This window comes from Chelonoidis abingdonii, chromosome 1 (genome assembly GCF_003597395.2).
Source record: "Chelonoidis abingdonii isolate Lonesome George chromosome 1, CheloAbing_2.0, whole genome shotgun sequence".
Lineage (NCBI taxonomy): Eukaryota > Metazoa > Chordata > Testudines > Testudinidae > Chelonoidis > Chelonoidis abingdonii.
The window spans coordinates 318,806,960-318,827,921 of NC_133769.1; the positions used below are offsets into that span (position 1 = coordinate 318,806,960).

A 20,962-nucleotide genomic window follows, 5' to 3' on the forward strand; every position below is an offset into this window, starting at 1 on the left:
CACAGGTATAAGTGACTGTACAAGGTGCAGGGCACAGAGGACTCAGGCTCACAATACCCGCCCAGATGCACCTGATAACTAAACTCAACATGGCACAACAAATGAGGGCCAAAAACGTACGGAGAATTCCTGGATTGCTTTCCTTGATCTCACTGTTCGCATGTCCCACAAAGGCATGGGAGGCAGTATTTGTGGTATGGTAAACACTTTTGGAGAAGGGACCTTGAAAATGTAAATGGGAGCATGCAGGAAGGTATGGAGAGGTCTGTGAGAGGAGGAGAGAAAAGGGGTGTTGAACTTTGTAAATTACACATAAATCACCAACAAACAATGGTGGTTAAACATTTCAGGTGGGGGTTTCAAAAGCTCCCATCATTGGCCTAAATCTGCTCTCACTGAAACCCCCCACTGACTGCAAGGGGAGCAGAGTTTAACCAATAATATGCACTTTCCAAAATCCCACCCTACTCAGCCATGACATATGTATACGTGTGTGCATATAATGGAGAATTACATCAGATACATTGCCACTAGTTTACATTCAGACAAATGTCCTCCTTCATGCAGTACATTCACTCTTTGATAAATGTAACCCAACGTCTTATGGCCCAAACACCTGAGCTCGACTTTCGGACAGAGCTAGATCTGTTCTTTTCACAATCTGACATGAACACAGATGTACCGCCTAGAAACCATTGGTAACAAACTACAAGGGCAAGAAGTGCTCAGAATGTTGCAGTATTGGAGCACTGACATCAACAGAAGTATCAGGTGCTCTGCACATTGCAGCCCAGGACCGTCAAAGTCAGTGCTCAGTAGCTTGCAGGACTGAATTATATTTGAAGTTGAGTGTCATTTTGGAACCCCATGCTTGGGGAATCAGCTGCATAAACTGCTACAGGTTTATGAGATTAGCACAGCTAAAGCCACAGGCATTGCAATGTCCCCATGAACAATAGTTACTTATGTGATTCTTCGCTGCCTTGCAGCCCTAAAACAACTCGTTCTTCAGAGATGACTGTATACAATTCACTGTTTAAAAACGATATGTTACTAAAAGGCAAAATTCCTTACTTCTTGCCAGCGCAGAAGCTAGTCTCATCTTTTGCAGCTCCTTCCTGAGGCTCTGAGCCCTCTTACAACAGTACTTGAAAGTTTCTTTGCATTTGATTGAGCCAGTAACTCTAGTTAGCCTTTTGGCACAAGAAAACTTCATTGGATTTAATTTCATTCCATCCTGACAGCACTTTCGTAGAGCAGGATCTTGGTATTTGCTAGCTGTAACAAAATGACAGTGACGTCAGTGTTGCACAGGCTTTGATAAATTTTGAGATATTCAATCATACTTATGTACTTCACCTATGTCATTATTATTATTTTTCACTATTACTGTAGTAGCCATAAGAGCCCTTATCATGAACCAGGGCCCTACCCAGCCAGGCATTGTACTAAAACAGAACGAGAAGAAGGTGCTTTCCCCCAAAGGGTTTACAATCTTATCTTTCCTTCAAGTTCAGACCATGAAGTCACTGGGGGCAGGATCAGTGGACTTAAATTGAAGTGAATGAGAGCAGAACTGGACTCTCATTTAGGACACATTTTTCAAATGCTTGTTTTCTTACACAGAAAAATTTAAGATTGTGAGTTTCAGTTATCAGGTTTTTCCTCCTCTGTGTGGATTATGTTCCTTTATTTCTGCTTTCGCCGGAACAAAGAACAGAATGGTTTAATAAACTAAACATATACTTTGATATCCTCACCTGTAATCTGCCTACTAGCCCATTTCCACTGAGAATGTTTCCAACATGCTTAGCCTTTGAATAGCTTTTCAATGAGCCATCAATTAAAAAAAAAAAAGTACTTGCAACAAAAACATTTCTTTCCATTTCCCTCCCATCCAGGCTCAGATAAAGGTAAAGAGTGAAAATTACACTCATCTTCCATCCTGATCCAGTGACAATGGTAAGTTCTAATATCTCATAACTGTGGAGTGCTAGAAATGAATGCTCCATCTCTTTTGGAGAGCTGAGAAGCCACACTCTCTCTTAGAGTATAGGGTATTGTTTCCCAAAGCATAAAATCCAGTCCCAAAGAGGGTTGTAGAGAAAATCCATCAATGTCATGAAAAACTGTACTAAAAATTTAATCGAAACATGACTAACATTTTGCAGCGGGAGAAAAAAGGAAATGTAATACATTTGTAATTAGATACACATAAGAAATCTTGTCAAGATTGGCATGCTGCCTTTAAGGCCATCATATTACTGCAACCTGAAGCTAGATTAATGCTCAGTGTAGTCTTGAGCAGAATGTGAGTGCAGTATGCCACTAGAGCTGCTGCAAATAAAACACCTGTACCTGCACTGTTATTTATGATGTACCACAGGCAGGGGCGGCTCCAGGCCCCAGCACGCCAATTGCATGCTTGGGGCAGCAAGCCGCAGGGGACACTTTGCTGGTGCCACGGGGGTGGCAGGCAGGGTGCCTTTGGCGGCTTGCCTGCAGGAAGTCCGCTGGTCCTGCGGCTTCGGAGGACTGTCCGCAGACAAGCCACTGAATGCAGCCTGCCTGCCATGCTTAGGGCGGCGAAATGCCTAGAGCCGCCCCTGACCATAGGAAAGGCAAGTGCTCATGCCCATGCACACAGACCATGATAAAACATACCACTGAGCTGGAACAGTGCATCTGCTGTTAACATGAAGGCCCAATGAGCCTAACATGATCACGCTGCCTATGTCATTCAATTTTTACTAGAGATCACTTCTAGCCAAAGGAAAGGACTTCTAGTCAGTCATGAAAGGACCCTGCCTTGCTGAAAAGTTTTGTGAGTGAGACAATGGCAAGTGATGTGTTCCCAGGACTGCTCATAAAGGTAACAGAAAGCACGAGTATGAAACAATTGGTTTTACATTGACTGATTTGATATCACAGTGTGTGGTGCGATATGAAATGACAGCAGCTGAGGCTAAGAAGCCTTCAAAATGACTGTCACTGAAAGATGAACCTGAGGGTTTTTTCCTGAGAAAACTCAAAGCCTTGAACAATTAGCAAGACTTGATTATTCAAACTGGCTATGACAAGACTCACGCCCTTCAGGAATCTTATCTTGATCACACAACAGTATAAGGATTATACTATTGTAGAAAATCTTATACTTCCCTGCCCAATGAATATGGGTTCAAAAATTATATGGCCTGACTCTGAAAAAGATTTGGGGGTTGTGGTTGATAATGAGCTGAACATGAGTTCCCAGCATGATGCTGTGGCCAAAAGGACTAATGCAATCCTAGGATGAATAAATGGAGGGATCTCAAGCAGGAGAGAGGTTATTTTACCTCTGTATTGATCACTGGTGTGACTGCGGCTGGAATACAGTTTCCAGTTCTGGTGCCCACAGTTCAAGAAGGATGTTGATAACTTGGAAAGGGTTCAGAGAAGAGCCACAAAAATGATGAAGGGATTAGAAAACATGCTTTATAGTGATAGACTCAAGGAGCTCAGTCTATTTAACTTAAGAAAAAGAGAAGCCTCAGAGGAGACTTGATTACAATCTATAAGCATCTATAGTGGGAACAAATATTTAACAATGAGCTCTTCAATCTAGCAGAGAAAGCTATAACAGGATCCAATGGCTGGAAGTTGAAGCTAGACAAATTCAGACTGGTAATAAAACATATAGTTTTGATAGTAAGGGTAATTAACCATTGGAACAAATTACCAAGGGTTGTGATGGATTCTCCATCACTGACAACATTTATATCGAGATTGGATGTTTTCTAAAAGATCTGCTCTAGGAATTATTTTGTGCTATGCAGGAAGCCTGACTAGATGAATCAGCCACCAAACTGAAAAGAGGCCCTTTGTAAAACGAGACTATTCGATACTGTATCAGTGATGTGGCTGAGAATGTATGAGAACAACTGCTTTCAAAAGACAGGAAAAGGAACTATTTAACAATTCAACATAATGAGTCAACTGGTATCTCTGGTACTGGATGGCTTCTAGCGCTCATGAGGTATGTTTCTGATGTTGCTATTGAAGAAGGCTTGCTCCTCTACAAAGCAGTGCCATGAAAATGCTTATCTGAGACATTTCAGAAGCAGTCAAAGACTCCCACATTCAGTGAGAGTGGTGTATCTCACTGGTGTATCTCAACCTGCATATATGATACCAGGGCAAAGAAAAGTAAAAACAGTGGTGTGGTCACTCAGATATAACATGTTGCACCTCATGTCTCATGGTTTCACAGTTTCAGGCTAACTCAACTGTTTTTACAGAGCAGAAGTTTTCCTGAATGAAGATTGAGCTCCCTTGGTGGATGGTTTCAGTAATTCAGCAGCAGGGCCAGCTCCAGGGGTTTTGCCGCTTCAAGCAGCCAAAAAAAAAAAAAAAAAGCCGCAATCACGATCTGCGGCAATTCAGCTGGAGGTCCTTCGCTCTGAGCGGAAGTGAGGGACCCTCTGCCGAATTGCCACTGCTTGATAAGCTGGTGCCTGGAGCCAGCCCTGTTCAGCAGGGGTCATATGTAGCTTATGCTGTTGACATTTGGGGGTACCTAGAGGAGCTGAACTTTTCTCTATCATAGCAGAATATGACTGCTCAGTACATGAAAAACAGGGCAGAACTTATTCACAAGAACACTTAGAAACTGGTCTTCCCAAGCACAAAGAGGACATTTGGAAAAGCATTCTTTCCTTTCAAACTTTAAGAGAACAGATGCCATTTGGGAGCCATCAGGAATTCAACAGTCAGCATCTCAGAGAACTTCAAATCCAGCAGCAGGACTATTTTTCTGATGACCCACCAACAGAAAAGAGGTGGATCGCCAGTCCTTTCAGCTAAGATGTTGACTGACGGGCCGTTGGAAGGCAAGCTGACAGATATCCCTTGTGTCAGCACTCTGGAATTGGCTTGCTCTAGCCAGAAGCACAGAAGATTTTTGGTGTCTCTGAAAGAGGAATATTCAGCTTTTGATAGATCAGTTTTGACAGTTCCCATCTCATTTTCATTCTCTTGTCTCGGTAAATCAGGTTTCTCTCTAATGGTGAAGATATAAATGAAGTATCATGATTGCGTAGAGATAAAAAAGAATTAAGATTGTAATCCCCAATTCAGCATTGTGTGAACCATTATTAATCAGTCAGACACATTCTTCCAGCATGTTGATCTATAAAACTTTAGACATCCTTAAAATCATTGTTAAAAACCACATAGTTAGTTATGTCTAGTATGGTTATGGCTCAAAATTTCACCTGCCCATGGTGTGGGTTAGAGGTCTTGTGGGGAGTGAGTCATGATCCTATTCTTATTCCTGAAATAGATAGCCAGTTTCAGAAAGTTAGGAAAACCCTTGGATGAAGTATTTGTTTCTTATAGTGACAGGTCATAAGATATCAGACCTTCATGTGACAGACTTATAGGAAAATTATTTTTGAAAATGCTTTCTTCAGATCATATATATTTAGATCACTAACACTTCTTTCATTTGGAATACATTGTGCCGAAGGCAACCTGGCTTTGAAGCAGAAGGGAAGGAAAAGCAGTATTAATAAAACATTTTCTAATCATAAAATCATTTCTAAAATGGCTTTCCTCTGAAATCTATGGCACACACAGAACATAAACATAATGGGCAATACAGTGCAATGGCATACAATTAGCATTGGTATGTCCTCTAAAAAAGAATAAATAGATTCAGCCTGATTACACCCTGTAATGTAGCAGAGTTTAGCACCTGTCTCTAATTGAGACCACTCCCATTCTCTCAGGTAAGCTCCAGCTCGCAACACAGTCCCATCCCCGACCGCCCCCCGCCCCGCACTGCCATCCTTCTCCTTCCCTCCATCCACCCCTGAGGCTCTGGTCCCTAGCTCTTCAGTCCTCTCCGCCCTGCCCCAGCAGCCTCTGGCTCTTGCCCCTGAAGATTAATGGCCATACCAATTCCTGAAATTTGCTTGTGAAAATCCAATGATCTTTTTTGTCTTCCGGTAGCAGAGGAACACTTATAGCCTAGGAAAACAGAGCAAGAGAGTTTGGTTAAAATAACACTTGAGGCTGCTCTAAGTTGCTCCTCAACACCAGCCTGCGGCCTGGCAGCCAGAGGATGCATGATCTGCAAAGCTGGTTTACCAGTGCCTTTCCCCCCGCACACAGTCCAATCTACAATAGATGCCAGATGACCAGTCTCAAGAGTGTAGCCTGTTTCACCTGCATATGAGCTATGAACCCATAGTATAAGATGGGAAAATGAACACTGGGAAATAATAAGACCAAACAGAAGTGAGGCCGCTGAATAGAGCAACAATACAGTGCCATACAAGGTCTAAAAATCAAACCCCAGAAATTCAGTGTGAATTTATTCTACCATAATACACTTCAATAGCAAAGGAAGAAGGTCTTTGTTTACCTTGCCGAAAATGTGATTTAATTGTGTTTGATATGAAGGCCAGACCCACATCATTGAAAACTTGAGCACTGTTAGCACCTCCGCCCACTGAGCATCCAAGATCATATGAGTTCATTGCTTCAAAGACCTACAAAATATAATAGCATTGAAGGAAGGTGCACTATTGCAAAACTAGTGATTCTTTTCTGAATAGCGATGTCATATCCTGTTATCAGGCCATATGCAGAAATGATGCAAATAGATGTATTGGTTACACCCCAGCACTGAGTTGAAAGGAATCTGACATTTTAAGAAGGGCATAATTGAATTCAGTTATGGCCTTCCTCTGCATCATCAATTTTGCCCATATGAGAGCGGATAGGCTACTAGTCTATTCTGCTTTGTCAAATCCTATGCAAATTGGTTATAAATGCATCATAAATAAATAAGAAAAATATTTTCCCAAATAAGCAATGTCTAGAATAATGTTTTGATTACCACTCATTTATTATATTCAGATTTCTCTATTCTCCTGTGAAATACTACTTGACTCAATGACACATGCTGTTTTCTTTTTAACACACTTACTTTTTTGGCTGTAAGTTTATTCCTTTTGTTTAGAATGAAAACTGCAGTATCAACCACAGCTAAGGCAACAGTTCCTGCATGATCTGTGTCAATGAATAAATTCACCAGTTCCGTTGGTTCATATGTGTCTCGGTCTGTTTTCAGTTTAATCTAAATGCAAAATGTTTAAATAACAGAATTTTATATTTCTCATTAGCATTAATATCAAGCATTCATATTAGTGGGGTATTAGCAATATAGGTAATTTCTATCTAAGCTTTTTGCATTTCACACCACTAACATTTATCAAGTGTCAATTGTGGTATATGTTTGTTGGCAGACAAAGATAAAAGGGCTGATCCTAAACCGTGCTGATTGTCCTTTACTCCAGTTGCTACAATGAGAGTTCAGAACACCAGAACCTTAAAGAATGGAGACTCTGCCCTCAGATACATGTGGGCAACACCCACTAAGAGCCTTGGAAGCTGGTGTGTGTGAAGAGAATTTTACCTTAAATATTTAGGGATTCAGAAAAGGATAAGCTTAACTTCAATTAGATTTAAGCACATGCTTAAATGCTTTGCTGAATCAGGACCTTAAACAGTATCAGCTGCATTTAATATCTTTCCAAAGCAAGCTAAAAATAAAAAATACTGTGAAATAAAAATAGTGAAAGTGCAGCTTATCTATGTTACAAAGTTAATTAAACTAAAACAATTTGCTACTTCACTTTCTTTTCTCCCACATCCACCTTCCACTTCCACTTAATGGACCAAATTCTGCTCTTGGTTACACAAGTCTAAATCAAGTACATGAGAGCAGAATTTATTCCTCAAATACTAGGCTTTTAAAAAGTTACTACAAGGGACCATTCTAATGTAGCTCCTTTGTGTATTCAGAATTAGATGGTGGTAATGGTGGAATTACCAAAAGATTATTAATAAATAAATGCCAACCCGTATGAAACTGCTTTTTGTCACTTTTATACATATGGGATCAGATCTTTGGCTCAACCTCTAGCATATCCCACCTTATTCATCTTTTTTCTATTTTTGTTCTCTATAAATATCTCTTTATTTGTCATTACCTTTCCTTCACAGGCATCCACAATGTCTAGCCACACAGAATCAGCCACAATCTCACTGTGGCCTTGATTTTTAATGAAGTAGTAAGCAATAAAGCGAAATGCAGGCACCATTTTCTCAGTAACATCCAGGGTGATTATTTTGTTTGCATATGGGACCCTTCCCATAATCTCAACTTTCCCCTTTGTCAGCACCTGCAATTCAAAATCAAATGCAGAAAAAATCAAATGCTGTGCAATCATGACAGAATGTGTATTACATAAAGGGAATACGAAACTAAGTAATCATGTCACCTAGGGGCAGATTCTGATAACTTATTCTGGTTTAGTAGCACCTAACTCCATAAGTTCTCTCATTGAAGTCAATGGTACTTCTTATAGGGTGATGTTGGGTGCTGCACCTCAAAGTGGAACAGCACGCAACTCATGGCCTATGGGTAGTACCTCTAAGCTCCATGGGAGACCTCATGGAGTCGTATCCTCCTGATTCTGGGCAACTCCCGGGGCTGGAGAGGTCCTCCAGTATAACTTAGCCCTGGTAGCCTGTTTAAGTTACAGTAGCATCCCAAGGCTGCCCTTAGAACTGGAGCACTGCCCTGCATTTCTGCACTTGTGTGTGCTGGGAGTCCACCCTGACACACTCCTTCACCCCCAACTCTATCCCTAGCACACCCCTGCATCCGACCTTGCAAAAGGGACTTCAGAAGGCAGTCTTGTGGCTGTCTTTCAGCAGGCTATAGGAACACTGGCTCTTTTACATCGGGCTCAAGGGGGGATAGGACTTTCACTGACAGGATAAGGCATTACTCAGTGTGAGTAAGAGTATCAGAGTCTGACTCTTATTCTTGATTCTGTCACTATTACACTGGCTAATTCCTTTCTCTGCAAGTAATCCTATTTATTTCAATTAAACCACTTCTAGAGAAAGTTGTAAGAAAAACAGAATCAGACCCTTACACTGCAGAGTTGATAAAGATTTTACCTGAACTGAAGCCAGACACTTTTCAAAACAGTAAAAAGTCATGAGACAGGACACAATAAAAACATAGGGTCATTTGGCCATAAGTCTTAAAAAAACTACAGGTTTTTGCCATTAAAATGGCCATAGTAGAACAGAGAGCATCACAAATGAGCTAATGGAGTTTCTCCTTTCAGACAGGTTTTAACTTTCTTACAGATATTGCACTTCAAGGGTAGTAAGGTGCCCAGGTAGTTCTGGGGAGCAGGTATTCTAATCCTGATATAAAATTGCATCTGAAGAAGTGGGGTTTTTACCCATGAAAGCTTATGCCCAAATAAATGTGTTAGTCTTTAAGGTTCCATTGGACTCCTCGTTGCTTTTCTGGCATAAGATTGTCTCTTTTTTACATCTTACTTGTAAACCTTGGGACTGTGATCTTCAAAACTGTCTAAGGATTTGGACACCTGATTCCCATGGAAATTAAATGGTAACTGGGTGTCCAAATGCTTTGCAAAGCTTTGAAAATGTCAGCTGTAAAATGCAGTTATGGTTAAAAAAAATGAACATATTTGTCATTCAACTGATTTGTTCCCTAAGTGGATTCATAGTCAGATCTGCTTACTTGAGTGAAAGAAATATTTTTTATACTTGTTAGTATTGCAGAGTCAATAAAAGTTGTGAAAAACTGAGCAAGATTGTTTTCTGGCTTGTGCATCATGAAGAGAATTGTTCATTAAGTTCCAGTCTTAGCTACACTATGGAGTTAGGTCAACACAAGGCAACTTATGTTGACCTAACTATGTAAGTGTCTACACTAAAATTTCGCTCCTGCCAATGTAATTTGCCCACTACACCAACTTAATAACTCTACCTTCACAAGAGACAGAGTCAATGTCAATTAGTTAGGTCGATGCAGTGTCAGTGTAGACACTGTGGATGTTGACATACAGCCAGTACAGTAATTGAATTTATTTTACATGTCCACACTATGCTCCTTGTGTTGACAGTGTGTGTTCTCACCAGGAGAACTTGTGCTGATTTAACTACCAGGGTGGGGTATTGTGGAACAGTTTCTGAAAGGTAGCAACAGCCGATGTTAGCAATGCAGTGTCTACACTGACACTGCATCAACCTAACTACATTGACCTAAGCGCTATGCCTCTTGCGGAATGGAGTTATTAAGTCAGTGTAGTTGGCGAGTTACATTGGTGGGAGCTACTTTTTAGTGTAGATGCTTACAGAGTTAGGTTGACATAAGCAGTCTACGATGAGCTAACTCTGTTAACGTGCACAGGTAGCGGAACTCATTGGGTCTCTGGAGCTGTGACACCCATAGGGAAAATTAAGCAGTGCTTAGCACCTACCGCACCAAGTCCCCCACAAACTCCCTCGCTCGTTCTCCCCTGGAGCACCACTAGCACAATCCCTGCCTCTCTCCCTACTTCCCAGCGCTTCCTCACTCTTCCCTGCCACCTAACAGCTGTATTGGCGCACTTTGAGCAGGGAGGAATAGGATTGTAAGCAGAGATAAGAGGTTCGAGGGGGCATGGGGCAGGGACTTGGGGAAGGTGTGAGGAAATGGGGCCAAGAGTGTACGAGGGTGTTGTAGGGGCTAGGGAAAGAGTGGGGAGAGAGGGTGGGGTTCCGGGGCAGGGCCTGAGGTGGGGGTGTGGGGCGAGCACCCATTGTTAGTCAGAGTAGAGGAGAGCTCTGTTCACCCTATGCTGTAGTGTTAAAACTCAGGCTGTGTTGGCTTACATACGAGTGTGCTGGCTCTCCGAAGCCATCCCACAACTTCCTCACCAGACAGTTCAAGTATCAGACGGGTAGCCATGGTTAGTCTGTATCCACAAAAATGACAAGGAGTCCAGTGACACCTTAAAGACTAACAGATTTATTTGGGCATAAGCTTTCATCAGTAAAAAATCCCACTTCTTCATCTGTATCTGAAGAACTGGGTGCCACCAAACTGACAGTTCAACCATGCAAGTGCACCTAGTGAGGATGCACACAGCCGACACAAGAAGCAAAGTGCAGACATGCACAAACTATGCAATTACTGAGGCGGCTGTATGCCAACGTAAGTTAGAGCAACTTAATTTTGTAGTGCAGACATACTATTAGATTCAGTCAAAGCTGAACAGGAAACTATTTTCCCATCCTAAGGAAACGTTTTAGATTTTGAAATTTTCCATCCTGAATCAGCACAAAAAGCCAAAAATCTCAAAATTTTTAGCAAACTGTTAATCCAAAAAAATGTTCATTTTGGGTTGCTTCAGATAAGTTTGAAATATATTTCAATATTTATATAATTTCATTTTTTAAAAAACCCTTACATTTCTCAACAAAAAATATAATTTGGAACCAAAAAACTAGAACTTTTCATTCTGAAAATGTTGAAATGGGACATTTTGACGATTTCAAAACACATTTCAAAAAATATTTCAAAACAGGAAATTCATCAAATCTGACCCTCTCCTGTGAAAAGCATCAGTTTCAACAGATCATTTCCACTGGAAAATGTTTTGTCAAAAAAAAGCCTGGCCAGCTCTAGTTGCAGGTAAAGATGCACTAGCTAGAAAGGACTAGCTAGACTTTGGGATCCCAGGTGAGTTTAAAAGATGTATAATTTTACTTGTAAAATGAGAACCATTTATCTGGAAGAGACACTGTAAGGCATTAAAGGATGCCAGCAATATGACTGCACTTTAAACTCATAAGGCCTGATTCTCATTTATGCACATACACTTTTCTGCTGACTTTAAGGCCCTTCTACACTGAAAGAGTGATATAAAGGAGCCTGAGTGTAAATAAGAATCAGGACTATAAAGACTAAATTAAAAAAAAAATCTGGGCTTATTGTAGTCTTAAGGACCAAATTCAGATTTGGTAGAAGTGGGCATAAATTTGGCCCAAACTTAGGAAAATCAGGAGATCATGGAATTTTTCTCCCTAGGACTTCAGTTTCCAAAGCTCTCAGTCTGGTAACTTTCACTTCAATTAAAATATATGGATGTCACAAAAGATCTAAAAATACCACGTGTATGGATCTTTTTGCACCAGATCTCCTCCGAAGCTGCATCTTACATTAATATGCTTTTCTCCCAACCTGAAAAAGGTCAGTTGTGTAGATTTATAAACTGCAAAATGATCTGTTCTAACACAAAGTAAAGTATTGTTGTCACAGTCCTATTTCTAACCATGTAATAGAAATAGTCAATGTTACTGCTGCTGGACCGGTGGACATCCTTCAAGGTAATAACTAAAGTATCTCCAGGTGCTATGACAGCATGTGGAACGCTGATACTAAGGTAGTTCTGGGTAGCAGACTGGTATCTCTCAGCAGTGGTTTTGGTTCCGGCTGATTCCATGCCAGGCTTCCCCTCTTCAGCCCTCACCTGTGAAGAAAGAAAAGGACAGAGCAAACAGCATGGCAATTAAGAGACAATATCAGGTGGCACTGTTAATTCATGTATCATCGTGTCACCTGGAAAACACTGGAGGGTGAGTTGAGTCACCATAATGCACTAAGTCTAGAAGCTTGTTTGCAAACTGGACACCATTAAATTAGACTAGAATAAAGACTGGGCGTGGATGGATCATTATACAAAGTAAAAACTAGTTCCCCATGCTAGTTTTCCCCCTACTGTTACTCACACCTTCTTGTCAACTGTTTGAAATGGGCCATCCTGATTATCACTACAAAGTTTTTTTTTCTCCTGCTGATAATAGCCCACCTTAATTGATTAGTCTCACTAGAGCTGGTATGGCAACCCCCATCTTTTCGTAGTGTGTGTGTGTGTGTGTGTGTGTGTCTTCCTGCTGTATTTTCCACTGCATGCATCCGATGAAGTGGGTTTTAGCCCACGAAAGCTTATGCCCAAATAAATTTGTTAGTCTCCAAGGTGCCACAAGTACTCCTCATTCTTTTTGCAGAGCTTGGTGATTTCAGAACAAAAACAACAATTCTATAACCCGATTCTCTCTCATTGCTTATTTTGCTGTTGCTATATTTGTCTTTGATATTTTGCTAAAGTAGCTTGCTCAATGACATTCACAATAAGTGGCTTAATAATGATTAATAATAAGTATTTTGAAAATAAAATTAACAACTATTCAAACGCGCAGATGACTATGCTAAGTAGCTGTGTGATCTTACTGATCTGTCCTTTCTCACCCCAGTTCTTCCTCGTTTGCTATGCATCAAGTCATGTCTATTATTAGGGCCCTATCCTACAAATGACTCTGCAGGAAGACCCCTGCACCTGCGTGCAGCCTCACTGATGTCAGAGGTTGACTCTGGATCCATCTACACTGCAGCTAGAGGTACAATTTCCAGATGCGTGCACACTAGCTTTTATTGACCTAGCATGCTACAAAAAGCTAGCTGCAGTAGCACAGACAGCAGGATAGGCTATCTATTGGAGTACAATCCCATCTGAGGCCCTAGGTAGTTACACAAATGGCTAAGCTCACCTGTCACTCATGCTGCTGCAGTTAAATTGCAATTTTTGGCATATTAACTTAATCAAAGCTAGCACATGTATGTTTACCCAAAATAAAAATTACACCTCCAGCCCAAGTACAGATGTACCCTTTGTGGTCAGGAGTTTGCCCAAGAACAAAATGCATAGTGACCTCAGGATTTTGCCCACCATTTCTGCCAATTGTGTGAAAGTGGATGCTATATTTTGACAAAATTTGCCTATCACAAACCGAGTACAAATACACTATTATTAGTATTTAACATTTGTACAGAGCACCACAGATTCTGTACAGGGAAAATAAAGAACTGATCCCTGCCCTGAGAAGATTACAGTTTAGCCAACCATACAAACTATTTTACAATACAACTTTAGGGCCTGAGTCAGTCAACCCTTGCCCATGCAAACAATTCTAAAACACAGAAGTAGTTTCAATGATATTAGTGAAACTATTCAAGTACATAACAATTTGCAGCATCAGGCTCCTACTTTATGTAAGGAATCATGCTGCATTTGCCTTGCAGCTTCCATCAAAAATATTTTGGACATTCATTTTCCGTAAAAACATTGTAAAAGTTTGTCTAACAATTTTTTTTACCATTATTTGTAGCTTCTCTGCAGCACGAGGAATGTTGAATTCAAAGGATACTAGACCTTCTTTACTAGAAAGTGCAGTCTTTTTCTTTGGGTCTTTTCTATCTCGGGTAAGAGTTGCAGTAACAGACACATCAGCAGCAGGAGAACCATCAGCAGAAGCTATAGATGCCTATTGGGGAAAATTTTCACAGTCAAATGACAGGGTGAAAATAAAATCTTAAAACAAGGGAAGATATTTTAAACCAATAGGAAATATGAACCTTTAAAAATTATTTGGAAATTTGACCATTGGGAGGGAGAAGCAGGAGGTATCATTGTCTTTTTACCAACTAGTATCATACAACTTTACCCAGATCCCCTGTTGTGCCAGAGCTCTCCTAAGCACATGTTACTCCTGGGGGAATTATGTGCCACTGCACAAGTGCAGAATTCATGTGCCCTGCAGATTTTTCTTCTTCACAGAAAATACATTCTGCTGGAGAGGCACTGCAGTTATGCCTTTCACTCACCAGGGGCTGCTCTGTAGTGACGAGCTGCCAAAATCTGAACAATTGGTTCCCTACTGGGTCTTTGATGGCACTTCAGTGGTGGGTCCTTCACTCGCTCTGGATCTTCGACAGCACTTCGGCAGCGGGTCCTTCAGTGCTACTGAAGATCTGAGTGAGTGAAGGAGCCGCTGCCGAAGTGCCACCGGAGACTCGGAGTGCTGCTGGTGAGTACAAGCCCCACGTGGTTAAAAAAAAAACATATAAAACCTCATCCCTGCTGGGGCCCCATTGAAACTGTTCGAATTGGTCCCCGCACTTCCTAAAGCCAGCCCCACATATTGGGGTTGCAAAATTGTATCAGGGGCCGGGTAGGGAAGGCTGTACCTCCCAAAACAGCCTGTCCCTCTCCCATCCGACCCCCACCCACGTCCTGCCCCAACTGCACCCCTCAGAACCTGCAATCCATCAACTTCCCCGCTCCTTATCCCCTGACCACCCCCTCCTGAGACCCCTTACTCTAACTGCCACCCAGGACCCCACGCCCTATCCAACTCTCCCCGCTCCCAGTCCCCTGACTGCCCTGACCCCCCATCCACCACCACCCGGCAGACCCCCGGAACACTCATGCCTACCCAACCCCCCGTTCCCCATCCCCTGACTGCCTCCCCTAGAAACTCTGCTCCCCAACCGCTCCCTGCCCCTTATCCAACCCCTCCTCCCAGCCTCGGCCCGGCCCCCTTACCATGCTGCTCAGGGCAGTGTGTATGGATGCCATATAGCCCACTGGAGATCGCAGCCTTACTCCCTTACCATGCCACTTAGAGTGGCAGGAGCTGCCCAGGAGCAGTCCAGAGCACTGGTGGCGTGGCACACTGAGACTCTGCAAGGGGGGGGAAGGAGGGGGAGGGGCAGAGGGAGCCTCCCCATCCTGGAGCTCAGGCTGGCTGGACAGAACAGTCCTGCGGGCTGGATGTGGCTCATGGGCGAGAGTTTGCCCCCCCATTTTACAACCAGTTCTAAACCGGCTTCTAAATTTAACAACCAGTTCACATGAACCGGTGTGAACCGGCTCCAGCTCACCACTGCTGCTCTGGCACTAGAACAGAGGCAGCCAGCTCACTGGCTGTAGCACTCAACAGCCGATGGGGAGAGAGCAGAGGGTGTGTTCCTCACAGAGCCCTGCCTATGGGGCCAGGTGAGGAGGCAAGGGATGGACAGATAGTGTCACATGAGGCTGCTGGGGGATCACATAGACTGGGATTCAGAAGGGCTGGTAGTTTAATGGGAGTGGGGGTGCAGGGACACATGGGGACAGGGGGATGCAGAGACATATGGGGGGCAGCTGAATGGGGGTGCAGGCATACATGGAGATGGAGGGCAGGGACACATAGGAACAGGGGGAGCAGGGTGGTTCAGGGACACATAGGGACAGGGGCAGATGTGTCTGACTGATTGGGAAAGGTTAGGGGTCAGCCAGGGTCTGCATGGGAGAGGCTCCTCAGCTTCCTAACAATCCCTTTCCCCCCCATAAAACCCTGTTCCATACTTCTCCCACCCACACCCAGCAACCCTTCAGGTTCACTCCCAGGCTCATTCCCAGCAATAACTTCCCTCTCCCTCAGCTTCTCTATTACCCCTGGTTCCCCCAAGCCTTTGCACTGCTTCTGAGGGGTGTGGGAAATACATTTCTGTATTGTTAGATTAAATAAATTATTACTCATATGCCTAGTAGGGAATCTGTTTGTCAGAAAAACATTTCATGAACCTTTTTCGTTGTCTGTATTGTTACAGACTTACTTGTTGACAGGTATTTTAAAATAAATTATCAAAATATTTGTAACTGATATGATTATATTGTGTTATTTTGACAAATAAAATATGCAGAATTTTGCAGAATTTTAACTTTTTGGTGCAGAATTCTCCCAGGAGTAGCATATGTAATCACTTAGGGCTTGGAGACAAGTGATTATATGAGAATTTGAGCTTCCATAAGAGACAGACACACACATGAAGTTTCTAGCCACGATAGCTGTGCCGAAAAATTTGAAAACATTAACCCTGACAGTTCAAAAGACAGAAGACAAATGAAAAGAAACCAACTTTTATTTTAAAAATCTCTGGATTTGTAAGACAATTTCATGATTTTTTGGGGCAGGGGGACTGGAGCACTGTCTCATAGCTTTTGAAGGCTTGAGGTGCACCATTGCATCCCTAGTTCCTTTCTTAAAGAGAAGTTCTATATTTTCTGCTCTCCACCACCTGCTAAGGCTCTACGTACTCAAAAAGATAGAACCAGAAAACGAATCGAGATAGCCAGCAACATTTTGGGCGTACACCTGCCAGGTACTCCTCACAAAGAAATCCCATGGAAGAAGCTGGGAATTCTATGGGCAGAACTGCTGCTAGATGAGTTCCTTTTAATGGAAGAAAGCAGATACTGCAAACTAAATGTGACTTACCACAACGGAGAAAGGTGCCCCAGGCACAAAATATTGTTTGGTGTGGGACAGGTCGATAGTATAAGGAGATTTGACAAACTTCACACTACTGAGTTCTTCCTCCTGGATTTCACCACCTATTAATAGCAAACATCTTTTATGATCCAAGACATTTTTTACTCCCACACAAATGTTAAAAATGCAACCACAAATGAAGAAAACTAAAGTATAACAGAAGTGAATGAAGCTAAACCTTCGTTTCCAAAGACTCACGGCTTAGTTTATAATGGAATATCACTTTTCTTGGCCTTGGATTCCCTAATATGCTCAGGCTGCTCTTCAGTCGTGTGAAGCAGGTAATCCACATAGTCAAAGAAGCTGGGTTGCATTGCCATTGTGTACTTCTCAGCCTTCCTGCTCTCCACCCTCCCACACACCTATACAACCCAGTTTTCCCTTCCCTTCTGAACATCCTACACCCCCTGCTCACATCCCTCTTACTGTCCTTGCTGAGGGAACATGGTGCAGATAGTGGTTTGGGGGAAAGAAAACACTTGGCATTTTTACCATTTCTGTGAATTGATGGCAGGCAGGTGATATTTCTTTATGGTTAAAGGTATTACTCAGTGTCAGGAGGGTGGACTCTGGCCCTTTGAGAGCTTCGATTTTTACTTTGGGCTTGATGCCACCACTCTCACTCCCTTTGAGTAGTTCTTTTCTCTACAATTAGTTCTATTGGGAGTACTCAAGCAGGCCTTACTCAGTGTGAGTAATGGTGGAAGAACCAGGCCGTAGGTTTTTCACATTCTGGGAGGAGAGTTTTCTTTTCTGGTAAATACTTCTAATGCTTTTATGCTTGTTTAATATTTTATTTTGCAGGTTCAAACTTTTACGATAACTTCGCAATCAGCTCCTGCCCATCTAGCATTATCATTCATTGGTTTTGGCCAGGTCTCCTTCTTGCTGCAAAAAAGCCAGTACATTCCTAGCAAAAATTCAGTGTGGATAGTGAGGAGAGCAGGGAAGAAACTCTTCTATAATACCTATTTGCCTCTTGTGTGCTCCCAGGGTCAGCCCCTGCTGAGTAAATTTCATCAGCTGTGTATGCCGTTATATGCACAATTGTGTCCATAATGTTAAGACTCAGACTAAATTATGGCAAGTATAAGCATATATATTATCCAGCTCTCTTTCAATTGTGCTAAGTAGACAATAAAACATGATGGATGAAATCCTAGCCCTATTGACATCAACGGGAGTTTTGCCATTGGCTTCCATGGGTATGCCTTCACTACAGAGTTAACTCAAGAGATCTACTCTCCAGCTAATTCTTTCATGTCAGCCTAGCATGAGTGAGAGCAGCCACACTGTAACTGTTGCATCCACATTGATGTTGTACTCACTTGTGTGTGGCAGTAAGACTGCTGGGGCATATCCCACGGCCCTTAGTGCTGCAATATGCTCAGACTCTTGGAATATAGCCTTGGGATACCCCTTAGCCCATATAGCTGTGGGGTCTGATCCAAGGCTTCAGCACGTGGTCTCTTCTTCTGACTCCCCCCCCATGTTCTGCCGTGTCTGCTAAGGTGCCATACCACTGGTCTCAAAATCCCTGCTCAAAAGCTTGTCATGTAGGGCTATGGGTTCTGTGCTTGGGACTGTGGTGAGCCCCTAGTCAAACTCCTTCCTAAAAGGGGCAGGTAAATGGTGATTTGCTAACTTTTGCCTTGCAGTAGAAGGTCTTTAGATGTTTAATGCACTACCTGCATTGAACAGCAGTCCCATCTGCACTTTGAGACAAGTGGATATTTCTGGTGTTGCTCCCAAAATCATGCTCCCTGCTGTGCTCACACCATTGGTTAACCAGAACTGTGGTGTGCTCCTTTGACTAGCCAGCAGCCCACTGGGTGTTGAGCATAACATAGAGCTGTTTTGCAGAATTGGGCTGAGCACGAAATGGAGGGGGCTGAGTAGAACGAAGAGTTAAATGTTGATGGACAAGCAGCTTCTGGTGCATGGGAGGCAAGTAGGAAGTGACGAGTGTAATGGGGTGGTTACCCGGCTCCTGCCCTGACGGGCTTAAAACAGCCCTGGGAGAGGGCTGTGGCAAGGAAACCAGCTAATAGGCTGATTGGGGAGGCAACCGCAGTTGGGCCATGCCCCAATCAGGCCTCAGCTGGCCCTATAAAAGCCAAGAAGGCCAGGAGCAGACACACAGTCTCTCTCTACTTTCACAGAGAGAGAGGGGCCTGGCTGATGGGAAGCTCAGGGTACCTGGAGTAAGGCAGGGCTGAGGAAAGACCAGAGGGGCTGGGGAGCTCCAGGCTGGCCACTGGGCTGCAGAGAAAGGCAGCAGGTCCAAACACTCATTGCCAGTGATGAGTGGCTTATACTGCAGTCTGCCCAAGGGAATGGGAGCTAGTTGGTGACTGGCAATAGCCTATCACTGAGGTGAGGTGGGGATAGGAGGTGGGAGGTTCCCTGGGAAGGGGAGACCCTGACACTGAGGGGTGTACAGCCAGGGGGCAGCACCCCAGATAATGGGGCACCAGAGTCCAGGGAGGGACACGGGGGCCAAGCAGCAGTGGGACACTGGCCTGCAGAGGGTGCTCCAAGGCCGGAAACAAGCTAATTCCCAAGACACGAGCAGGAGGTGCTGCAGGGCTGAGTCTCGCACCATCACACTAGGAAGAAGAGCTGAAACATACAGGACCCGGGAATGTGGTATGGCACTGGAGGACTATCTGAACACAAGCTTGGCTACAGCTGTATCCTCACTGCAAAGTGGACAGTATGAATCATGCCTTACCGCAAAATGTGGGCTTTAACCCATCCCCCAGCTGTGCAAGCACACATGGGTTCAAGGCACATATAAGCACATGCTTTAGGATACTGTGTGTGGACAGTGGTGTCAGGGGTGAGCGTAAAACAAGGATAAGAACACATGATAAAGCCTGAAGTATAGACATAATGTGTGTGGATGACAGTTAAATAAGCACCTGTGTTAATTTGCAGTGAAAAGAAGTTCCATGGACCAAGATTTCACCCAAAGAGAACTGTACTGGGAAAAGATCAATGAAAATGTTGTAGATTACATCAGCAAATGCTTAGTTTACTTACTTGCAGTTTCAATAACTGTAACAGAGACATAAAAAAAATGCCCTTCCAAAGCAGCAATGTTCTTTGTTATTTTTTCTTCTAAAGATTTGGTACTCAATGTGACTGTTCCTTTTCCATTTTGTATCTAAAGTAAAGGTTGAAAAATATTATTGCCTTTGGTGCTTTGAATGGTATTAGATTTAAAGGTTATGTTGCACTTCTAGTAAATTGACTGTAATATCACAAGGGCCAGTGGTTTAAGGCCATTTGATATTTCATTTCCACGAAACTCAACAAATATTGAACTCAGCTGGTATAAAATGGCATAGCTCCACTGAACTAATATTTAATATGATTCAATATTCAATCAAATACAATCATTTCTAATATGTTGTACTTACTGAAGGCTGTTGTTCCAGGCCTGGGAGAAAGATTTTTTTATCAGTTTTCTCTGTTATGCCAAATCGCACATATGCAACACCATCTATCCCTTTTCCATAAGAGTGCCTTTAATAGGAAAAAGAATGAAGCAACAATTATAGTAATATTCACAAAGTAGACAGTCTAATGTGCAATTGCTAATGAACATGAAATGAAAGAGTCCCTTTACCTACCAATGTTAGTATTGTGCCTTTGTAATTGATTATTTCGAACTGAAATACAGCTCTAGAAACTATTGCTATACATATGATAATCTTTCACTGCTTCGTCTACAAAGCTGTAGATACACAAAGTGCAGACCTTGGATGTGTCACTTAGGCCAGGTCTACACTGCGACTTTAAATCGGTTTAATGGCCGATATACCGATTTAACGCTGTATCCGTTCACACGACGTCGTCATTAATATCGAGTTAAACG

The 20,962-nt window shown here is 42.7% G+C and overlaps 1 protein-coding gene across 2 annotated transcripts in view; it reads right to left on the minus strand.

Annotated features, from left to right (window-relative positions):
• LOC116833560 (complement C4-like) overlaps nt 1-20,962 on the minus strand; it is a 97,688-nt gene that overhangs the window by 62,038 nt on the left and 14,688 nt on the right. For both annotated transcript variants that reach the window (XM_032795148.2, XM_075061616.1), the window contains 10 exons: nt 20,505-20,610; nt 20,125-20,248; nt 17,026-17,141; nt 14,080-14,247; nt 12,198-12,395; nt 8,040-8,231; nt 6,974-7,123; nt 6,407-6,533; nt 5,938-6,009; nt 1,075-1,278 (listed from right to left, as the gene is read on the minus strand). In XM_032795148.2, coding sequence (XP_032651039.1) covers nt 1,075-1,278; nt 5,938-6,009; nt 6,407-6,533; nt 6,974-7,123; nt 8,040-8,231; nt 12,198-12,395; nt 14,080-14,247; nt 17,026-17,141; nt 20,125-20,248; nt 20,505-20,610 — 1,457 coding nt within the window. The remainder of the gene's footprint in view (nt 1-1,074; nt 1,279-5,937; nt 6,010-6,406; nt 6,534-6,973; nt 7,124-8,039; nt 8,232-12,197; nt 12,396-14,079; nt 14,248-17,025; nt 17,142-20,124; nt 20,249-20,504; nt 20,611-20,962) is intronic.